The sequence below is a fragment of the Mandrillus leucophaeus genome, unplaced genomic scaffold (assembly GCF_000951045.1).
Source record: "Mandrillus leucophaeus isolate KB7577 unplaced genomic scaffold, Mleu.le_1.0 Scaffold188, whole genome shotgun sequence".
Lineage (NCBI taxonomy): Eukaryota > Metazoa > Chordata > Mammalia > Primates > Cercopithecidae > Mandrillus > Mandrillus leucophaeus.
Window position 1 is genome coordinate 2,538,704 of NW_012101898.1, and position 10,347 is coordinate 2,549,050.

A 10,347-nucleotide genomic window follows, 5' to 3' on the forward strand; every position below is an offset into this window, starting at 1 on the left:
GGGGGCTGGGGCAAGAGAATCACTTGAACCAGGGAGGCAGAGGTTACTGTGAACCAAGGAGCCAAGATCGCACCATTGCACTCCAGCCTGGGAGAGAGCAAGACTCTGTCCCAAAAAAAAAAAAAAAGAATCTCCTATTCTAGACTTAAAGGAATGGAATTGTATAGTGTGTGGATTTCTGCAACTGACTTTTTTCACTTAGCATGTCTTCAAGATTCATCCATGTTGCAACTTGTATCAGTTCTTTATTTCTTTTCACGGCTTAATAATATTCCATTGTATGGATATGCTATATTTTTGTTTACGCATTTGTTCACCAAGTTTATTAAACAAACACAAGTCAGATGACCCAAATTTAATTTCACCTGTGTAGATATGTACCTTTCAATTCAACCAGCAAAAGATACAATAAAAAGTTCCTGTATTTCACAGCCTCCCATCTAGGCAGATGAGAGGTGGGGTCCAGGACAGGCAGACACATGTCAGGTTGTGAGAAACGCTGTAGCACAAACAAAACGATACAGGCATACAAGAGAGGTGGAGAAAAAGACTGATTCCAACAATAGGACCAGTAAGGTGTTGGCAGAGAGAATATTTGAGCTGGAGCCAAAAGCAGCAAGCCTTGGAACCACGGCGTGGAAGGCAGGGAAAGCCTTTCTGGAGCACAGAATGAGAGAGAAACAGGAAGGCAGGCCTCTGAATGCCAGGCTCAATGTGTATTTTATTCTACGCGCACTGTGATGAAACTTTTTGAGCAAAGTCACTATAATATTTGTGTTTTTAAGAAAGGCAACACAGGGGCAATGAGTCTCTTGATGAAATCGTTCTATTTTCTGTCCCAAGTTTTCATGCCTGCAAGTCTTGCAACGTCACAAACATTTGCATGGGGAAATCAAGATCTATACCCACTGCTGGAGCTCTGGAAGAAGTTACTATGTACATCCAATATAGGAGTACATCCAACATAGGACTACATTGTTAGCTCCATTCAGCAAAAACAATTCATTCCTTTCTGAGATGGAGTCTCACTCTGTCGTCCAGACAGGAGTGCAGTAGCACAATCACAGCTCACCACAGCCTTGACCTCTCAGGGTCAAGCAATCCTCCCACTTCAGCCTCCCAAGTAGCTGGGACTACAGGCACATGCCACCACACCCAACTAATTTTTTCAATTTTTTTTTTAAAGACAGGGTCTCCCTATGTTGCCCAAGCTGGTCTCAACCTCCTGGGCTCAAGCAATTCTCTCGCCTCAGCCTCCCAAAGTGCCTCCATGCCAGGCCCTGTATTGATTCTTACCAGTGAAAATCAGGCCCTGAATATTCAAAACTAAAATCAAGACTGTTTCTACAAATCCTGCTAATGGAACGTGTTCAGACTCCCAGACTATCCAATATACATAAATGGCAAGAACTTTCTGTCAGGTGTTCTTTGGAACAAGGAGCCATTCTATTAAATAATGGCGGCAGTGGCCACTGGCTACTTTCTTTGAGCACTTAGTAGGAGTCCATCCTTGAAAATCAAACACAGGATGAGGTTAACTTCTACTGTGTCCAGGCCCTGCTTGCTTATTGACTTCTAATATTGGTTGAAAACTTCAATTTTCAGTGGCAGATTTGGATCAGCTGAAGCTAGAGGCAGTGACAGATGTACAATAAGGTACCCAAGGTTCTTATCCAAGTTCAAGCCAAAAGAAAAAGGTCAGGAAGAGAGAAGGACCCTGTTTGGAATAGTGACCAGCCACATGTCTAAAGCAGGCTTATATCAGAATGTCACAACTTGTAAGGACTGTTCATTGTGCACTTGTATATGCACACATGTTTAATAACTACAACATATGTTATGTCCCTTTAGCATATATTCTTATGTCCTTACAAAGCCTTTCTTATACTAGTCTAATGTCATTTGTGTCCTTTTGACATACATGAGCTATTGATACTAGGAAAAATCCCCTCTTGCTCCCCAGTATTTTGACAGGAAATAAACTACATAGAGGATGCCATAAGACATTCTATTTTTCACAACAATCAAATGAGCCAAATGAATTGCAGAAGCCACCATTTTTAATGAGGAAACACTGAATTGGCAAAGCTAACGTGAAATAACGTGTCCTTGAAGATGTCTAGCGCATTTAAGTATGCCAAGCATTAAGAGTTAACTGATCACCAACCATCCAATGACAAAATCAGTCCTCCCTGTTTTGTTTTAGAGACAATCTCGCTCTGTCGCCCACGATGGAGTGCAGTGGTGGATTATAGTTCACTGTAAACTGAACTCCTGGGCTCCACCCATCCTCCTGCCTCAGCCCCCGGAGTAGGTGGGAACACAGGCCCCAAGTCAGTTCTTGACTTTCAGGCCAGGGTCAAATGCTATAGTGCATGTATTCATTTCAACATTTACTGAGTACCTAATAAAGTCTGGGAATAATACAACTTTATTAGCTAAGTCCCTGCCTATGGCAGTAGCGGAGAAGTAAGGCTGGAACCCCTCAACAAATAAATCTAAACCTATCAAATATCAAGTCATGATCTTGGAGGGCGCAGGGGAAGGCAGCACGAGATTTAGAGGACAGCTGAGGTTACCTAGATCTTTCTGAGGCAGCATAATACAGGGCTTAAGAGTGGGACCCACAGGGCACTGCGGTTGCTCATGCCCAGCACTTCGGAAGACCTAGACGGGCACATCACTTGAGGTCAGGAGTTCGAGACCAGTCTGGCCACTATGGAAAAACGCCGTCTCTACTAAAAATACAAAAGTTAGCGAGTTTGGTGACCTGTGCCTATAGTCCCAGCTGCCTAAGAGGCTGAGGCACGAGAATCGCTTGAATCCGGGAAGCGGAGGCTGCCGTGAGCCAAGACCGCGCCACTGCACTCCAGCCCGGGCTACAGTCTTGTCTCCAAAAAAAAAAGAGTGTGGCACCCATTGCATCAGGCTGTGCAACTCTGTTTCTTACTAGCTGTAAAACCGTGGCAAGTTACTGGGCCATTTGTGCAAAATGTTAATTGATTTACCAACACTTAAACACAGCTTGCTAAGGGCCAGGCACCGTTCTCCTTGAATCTCACAGCAGCCCTGTAAGGTAGGCACTACTGTTACCACCGTCACTTTGCAGACAGGGAAACCGAAAGATAAAGAAGTTAAGGGATTTCCCCAAAGCCACAGCTAGAAGAGCGGCAGAACTGCGATTCCAATCCATCAGTGTGCCTCCACTCTCCCTATTCCTTAACATCGTGCTAAAGGCTGAGTCACTTGCCCTAAGGAGCCCACAACAGTCTCTGGCAGAGAGGAATTCGCACCGGGAAACGCGCCCGCCGCCAACGATCCCCAGAACCGGCGCGGGCACGGTGCGGCGGCCACGAGCTCTGGGCACCGAACCCCAGGCTGGAGGCCAGGGCAGCCGCCTGCCCGGCCACCGGCTGGACAGTGGAGACCTCAGCTGACCGCGAGCCCCCAACCAGCCCGCCCGCACCCCTTCTCACGCCCACAGGAGCCCGTCACGCCTTTCCCGCCTCACCTCCTCCTCCCTCCATCGCGAGATTTGCAAGTGGTTTGGGGGGGGGGGGGGGGGAAAAAAAAAAAAAAAGGAAATGGGTCCTACCATCTTCTCGGAGCCGGAGTTAGAAGAAATGAAGAAATAATGTTTTAAGTCAATGAATTTCTCCTTGGTACCCACTATCAGAAACTCTCAATGGTAAAATTTTAAAAACTGACAAATTCAATCTGCTCTTGACTTGTGTGTCCTCAGATTTCCACTAAGTGTCTTCAAACCTCCCCCCACGGCTTCTTGGATAATAGAAGTTCCCGAAGGCCGCCGATTCCAGAAGATACTGTCTGGCGTGAAATTAGTCTCAGTTAAAATATAAGTCCCGCGCGTCCTGTGCTGCGCGTGCGCAAGCTTTTGGGTCCTCCCGCGAGAGAAAAGTGCGTTCTCGCTTCCGTAGCGGTCTCCGCCGGTTGGGGTAAAGTAACTCTGGCTGCTCCACCATGGCGTCTATGGGGACCCTCGCCTTCGATGAATATGGGCGCCCTTTTCTCATCATCAAGGATCAGGACCGCAAGTCCCGTCTTATGGGACTTGAGGCCCTTAAGGTAATGGCACAGGGACCTGTTCGCGGTGGGCTGAGGGGAGGCGGCCGAGGCCGTGGCTCTGCGCCTGCGCGAGCTGAGGAGCCGCTGAGCCATGTGCTCCCCGGAAAGGTCGAGAATCCCCGTCTCCCGGTGGTCTCCGGCCGCGCACCCGGCTCGCTGAGCTCGGGAGAGGCTGGCGCCTAATCCTGGGCTCGGAATGGGGGGGCCAGCCAGGCTGGGCCGCCAGCGCCCTTCGGAGCTGGGCGGGGCCGCTCAGTCCGGTCGCCCGCGGGAGCGAAGCGGGACCGCCTCCCCGCCCGGCCCCTCCAGCCTGACGGCCGCGTGGGGCTGCGCTCCCGTGGGAAGGCGCCGGGGAGATGCTCCGTCACCTGTTGGTTAAGGCGCTGCTGCTTAACCCTGCGCTGGTCCACCCGCGACGGCCCTTCCGTTTTCTTTGTCACTCGTAAAGGTGTGGTCACTTACAGGGTATTTCATTTCTGAGTGCTTTTTTGCCCACCCTTGAGGAAAAATAGCGAAGAGTGAAAAACGGACGCACAAAATCGTAATGCAAGGCGGTGTGCGGTGAGAAGGACAGCTATGGAGAGAGTTCTGATAAGCGTAGTGCTGGAGGACAGCGTTAGATCAGGGGTGAGAGCATTCTAGGGAGAGGAAACGTAGAAGTAAAGGCTTGGGCAAGAATGCGCATGGCACGTTGTAGAGTGGAAGAGCCACCCGGTTTTAATGGAGCACTGAAGCTATTGAATGCCCAGCATGGAACGTACGACGTTATCCTTGGGGAAGAAGGGGAGCCACTGAGTGGGTTTTGAGCAGAATTTAAGTAGAGCTGCACTTCAGGCAGCAACGCTTGAGATGGACCGAAGGGAATAAGGAAGACCAAAGGGGTTAAAGAAGCCAGGGCAGGGGTGCAGGTAAGAAAGGGTCATCTGAGCACCAGATGTTGGCAGAAAATGCAGAGGAAGGGACACTCCGAGAGGGCCTTCAGGGTTTGTTATAAAGTGAATTCTTAATGGACCGTTCCACCAGGTCTCAGGTGTCCCTGTTCACTTAATGCCTTGGAGGTTGACTTACGCAAAGTGAGAAACAATACAGTTCCCCCATGGACTCTTTGTTTGACTTAGCGCAAGTTACACAACCTCTCGGAAGCTCCTTTTCCAGTGGAGGTGATCCGCCTCCAGAAAGCTGAAGGCTTGACAGTGATGTTCCATGGAGTGACTTAGAGGGGCTGCACAGTGGGTGATCCATGGCAGGCACTCAGTATTTGTTTACTTTCTAGAAAGAAAAAAGTTTCAAGCTACTTGTATTATGTATCCTGTTTTATTTTTCACTTACAGGGACCTGCAGGGAAAGTAACATCCAGTACACACACGCAGTATAACAACATAACTAAAGCTATAGGTTGTTTTACATCAGCCGTTTTTGTTCTAACTGCATGCATTTGTGCCCAGAAGTCTCACACTCTGAGACAGTTGTTATTTTTCCAAAACTGGGGACTTGGGCCCAGAGCAGTTGAGAAATTGTTCTAAAGAGCAATTGCAAGCAAAAATCAGCACCATGGTTCAAGGCCACCTCTCGAAGTCAAAGCCAGTGGTCTAGAGCAGCATTCTCAAGCTTGACATTATGGACATTCGAGGTCAGATCATTCTTTGCTGTGGGAGCTCATTTGGACAGTAACGTGGGTGTTTAAATCTCTCTGGATGCTGTGGGTAGGCATCCTTTGAGTGTTGAGGCTCAGCAGTGTAGGGATATACACTTGCTCCCTGACCTCATAAAACGTCCAGCTAACTTGAAGAACCAAAATATATAGAAATTGAAGGCAACAGTGAAAGAAATGTATGGGCCATGACTTGAACGTTTTGATGGTAATGGTCGCGGTTCTTTTTCTCTGGTCATTTAGAGCCTTAAAGGTAATACGTATTTTGTTGAGATTCTTCAGTTGTTTAACACTTAGCTGTATAATATTTCACCTTAAAAATGCAGGCATTGACCAGGCGCGGTGGCTCAGGCCTGTAATCCCAGCGCTTTGGGAGGCTGAGGCAGGTGGATCACAGGATCAGGAGTTCGAGACCGGCCTGACCAACATGGTGAAACCCCGTCTCTACTAAAAATACAAAAAAAAAAAATGAGCCAGGTATGATGGCACATGCCTGTAATCCCAGCTACTGGGGGGCTGAGGCAGGAGCATTGCTTAAGCCTGGGAGGCGGAGGTTGCAGTGAGCCAAGATCATGCCACTGCACTCCAGCCTGGGTGACAGAGCAGGACTGTGTCTCAAATAAAGAAAAAAAAAGTGTAGGCATTAGTTGGCTTAGGAAGGAGTCATATTCTAAAACCGTATAATCTAAAACAGAGCAGGCTAAATTTCCAGGCCAGCCAGCATAATTCTGTTTTGTCCATAGTATGTATTATGGCTTGATGTTTAGACTCTTCCCTCTGGAAACACACAGAACTAGCAGAAGGAAGAAAAAGATTTTTTCCACTTTACTGTGCAGTAGAACAAAATATATCTCGGGATTTCGGGATCTCTCCTATTTGCCAAATTCTTTACATCCTTTTCTTTCTGCCTCTTGCTTTCTCCTAAAAAAATAATAATAATAATAATTTCACTCAATTTGGTAGCTAAATGTGAAAAAGAAAAAACAGGTAACTTTTTTATTATCACTTTGACAGCTACTTCACCTTCCTTAAGAGGGCCAGTTGCGGGCCAGGTGCGGTGGCTCACGCCTGTAATCCCAACACTTTGGGCGGCCAAGGCGGGTGGATCACCTGAGGTCAGGAGTTCAAGACCAGCCTGGCCAACGTGGCAAAATCCTGTCTCTACTAAAAATACAAAAATTAGCCGGGTGTAGTGGCATGCACCTGTAATCCCAGCTGCTTAGGAGGCTGAGGCAGAAGAATCGCTGGAACCTGGGAGGCGGAGGTTGCAGTGAGCCAAGCACTACAGCCTGGGCAACAGAGCAAGACTCCGTCTCAACAACAACAACAAAAAAAAGCCAGTCACTAACTTTGATCTATAAATATAATTATTGGGATTTCAGGTGGGTGGAGGAAGATTTTTAAAGCAAGAACATTTTTTCTTTTTATTTTGTAACGGGGTCTCATCATGTTTCCCAGGCTGATCTCAAACTCCTGGCCTCAAGCAATCCTGCCTCAGCCTCCCAAGTAGGTGGGGTTACAGGTTCTAGCCACCGCACCCAGCTCAAAAGATTATAACTCTGCAGTAAATCCAGTAAATCATAGTGTGACAATGAGGTGTTGTATGTTTATAGTTGGACTGTTTCTCATGAGTACAGGCCCCTTCTTATCTGCAGATGTGGAACCCGCAGATATAGAAGCCTGGATGCAAGGGACTTGAGCATCTATAAATTTTGGTGTCCTCAGGGGCTCCTGGAACCAGTTCCCCATGGATGCTCAGGGAGGACTGTGTTGCACCAGTGATCTTGCAAGGCCTGTAAGGTCATGGTCATACTGTCCCTGTTCTCAGCTGTAAATGAGCTGGTAAAAGAATCTGTCTCATTAATGTGTTGAAAATTCAGTGAGATAACACAAAGCACTTAGTTCTTTTTCTTTTATATAAGAATTGCTTATTAAAACTGGAGTTATAAATGTTATAATACTTAGACCTGTCTGTTGCCCCTTAAATGTAGAAGCTTCTAGAAAACAGAAACTAAATCGTAAGTGATTTTTAATCATCAGATATGTGCTTTTAACCATTGAAATTGTATGTAACAGTATTTGCTTTTTCTGTTTGTTTCATTAGTCTCATATAATGGCAGCAAAGGCTGTAGCAAATACAATGAGAACATCACTTGGACCAAATGGTAAGAGTCCACCGTTCCATGTTTTTAGCAAAAGATTTAAATCATAAAACTGTCAGTACAAACCTCTCTACAGGAAGGTGGAGTATTGAGGGCGGCATCTTACTTCCTTAACACAGCGAAAATTTTGTAGTGTATCTCAGGTTTCTCAAACATGGTTATAATCGCGTGTAGTTTTAGGTCGGGCCTTTTTTTTTTAAAAAAACACGTTTAATATCATTTCATTAGCATTTTCCAAATCATAGTTGTCTTGAGATTAATACTAAATGATGCTCCATAATTTTTTGCCATTTGCATTAGCCAATCTCAAAATGCCTTCATGCAGCTATTATTTTGTGTATGTTGAAATATTTGCATATAATAAATTGCATAGATAGGAGCTGGGTGCAGAGGTCTTTTTTTATAGTTTGTGATATTGGTTGCCAGTTGTTTGCCCAAAGCCTACTAAATGTTGTCTTTTTAGGGCTTGATAAGATGATGGTGGATAAGGATGGCGATGTGACTGTAACTAATGACGGGGCCACCATCTTAAGCATGATGGATGTTGATCATCAGATTGCCAAGCTGATGGTGGAACTGTCCAAGTCTCAGGATGATGAAATTGGAGATGGAACCACAGGAGTGGTTGGTAAGAAAAGACAAAACATCCTTCCTTTGTCTTTTAAGAGATGTCATTTAAGACCACAGGGCTAACATGCCTGCCGAGATTGTTGTCTCTGAATCAGAGGTTGAGGAGACAGACAAATCCAAGTTGAAGAACACACTACAAAACAAGTGCCCGGTACTGTCAAAACTGACAGTGTTAGAAAAGAATAGAAAGAGGGCTGGGGATTGTTAGGCAAAGAGAAATCTGTAATGATTGATTGGACGCTGATTTTGTTTGTCTTTTAAGCTGTAAAAGAGGTTTGGGAAAAGTGGAGGAATTTGATTATGGATCATGTACTACAATGCTGAGTTTCCTGTGCGTGACCACTGTATTGCATATGTGTAGGAGAATACCCTTATTCTCAGCTGTATGCCTCAATACTTAGGAGTGACATGTCATGGTTTCTGCAACTGATTCTCAAATAGGTGAACAGAAACAGTATGTACACGTAGAGAAAATGTGGCAAAATGTTAATAAGTAAACTGGTACTCATTTTAGTATTGTACCTTGTTTTTTGTAGATTTGAAATCTTTAAAAAGTTGGGGAAATTGAAGACAAAATATCAGTAATGTTCTTTTCTGCAGATAAAATTTGAATTCATTCATTCAGCAAATATTTATTGGATACCGTTGTATGCCAGGCACTGTTCTCGGTGCGCTTGGAGAGTGGTAGATTTAAACAAAATTCATCTATGTGACCCTAAAATGAGGAGAAAGGAGGATGGGGGTGGGGGGAATAAATAATAAACAAATGTTTTAGTCTTATCACCAGGATGAATTTTACTGAATAGACCTTGGCCCATGAAACATAATAGCTTTTTACCTCTTAGAAAAATGTTCTTTTTACATTATATTCTTTAGTTACATTGTTTACATCACTGAGGGTTGAATGTTCGTCTATAAGGGGACACGTGTCCTATTAGACCTTTGCTAGAACCAAAACAAGAGGCTTTCTTTTAAAAATAGATAGCTTCTGCCTCTACGATGACTTCCAGCTTAATTCTGGAAGCTTTTTCTTTCCATGACAGCATCTAACTTGTGCTGATTATACTAAAAGTGAAGTTTTGTTGTTTTCCTAAACTGATTGTCTACTGGTTTGTTTGCAGTCTTGGCTGGTGCCTTGTTAGAAGAAGCGGAGCAATTGCTAGACCGAGGCATTCACCCAATCAGAATAGCTGATGGCTATGAGCAGGCTGCCCGCGTTGCTATTGAACACCTGGACAAGATCAGTGATAGCGTCCTTGTTGACATAAAGGACACCGAACCCCTGATTCAGACAGCAAAAACCACGCTGGGCTCCAAAGTGTACGTTTCAGTAGACGATACGATCACACATTTGTAGAGGCAGCTTGTTTGCCATCTCTTAAAGGCAGCACAAAATGACCACTGGTGGATTTGTGTTGATTTTATTTCTTTCAATTACTTGGTTTTGCTTTGTTTTTATTGTAGATGCAGATACATGCATTTTGTATTGTAGTTGAGAACTGAATTTCTAAGTTCATGCATAAATCCCCTTGACAATATTTGCAAAATATAGTTATTTTAATTTAGCAGAATAGATTGTGTTAAAAATCAGTCAGGGCTGGGTGCAGTGGCTCCTACTTGTAATCTCAGCACTTTAGGAGGCCAAAGCAGTAGCCTGCTTGAGCTCAGGAATTCAAGACCAGCCAGGGCAATATAGTGGGACCCCATTGCTACAAAACATAAAAAACCAGCCAGGCATGATAGTGCACTCCAGAGGCTGAGGTGAGAGGTTGAGGCGCAGCAAGCCATGATCATACCACTGCACTTCAGTTTGAGCAA

General features: G+C 45.1%; 2 protein-coding genes across 6 annotated transcripts in view; one reads left to right on the forward strand and one right to left on the reverse strand.

Moving 5' to 3' along the window:
- Nucleotides 1-3,535, reverse strand: part of FAM173B (family with sequence similarity 173, member B) — a 36,719-nt gene extending 33,184 nt beyond the window's left edge. Inside the window, exon 1 of the mRNA XM_011978051.1 lies at nt 3,512-3,535. Within this exon, the coding sequence (XP_011833441.1) occupies nt 3,512-3,527 (16 nt within the window). The 5' untranslated portion in view covers nt 3,528-3,535. The remainder of the gene's footprint in view (nt 1-3,511) is intronic.
- A 30-nt stretch (nt 3,536-3,565) lies between these two features.
- CCT5 (chaperonin containing TCP1, subunit 5 (epsilon)) overlaps nt 3,566-10,347 on the forward strand; it is a 16,752-nt gene continuing 9,970 nt past the window's right edge. Inside the window, exons 1-4 of one of the 5 annotated variants that reach the window (XM_011978046.1) lie at nt 3,566-4,086; nt 7,842-7,902; nt 8,363-8,527; nt 9,651-9,849. In XM_011978046.1, the coding sequence (XP_011833436.1) occupies nt 3,982-4,086; nt 7,842-7,902; nt 8,363-8,527; nt 9,651-9,849 (530 nt within the window). In that variant the 5' untranslated portion in view covers nt 3,566-3,981. Of the gene's footprint in view, nt 4,535-7,841; nt 7,903-8,362; nt 8,528-9,650; nt 9,850-10,347 lie in introns of all 5 variants that reach the window. The other 4 variants (XM_011978047.1, XM_011978048.1, XM_011978049.1 and 1 more) reach the window with 4 other exon arrangements.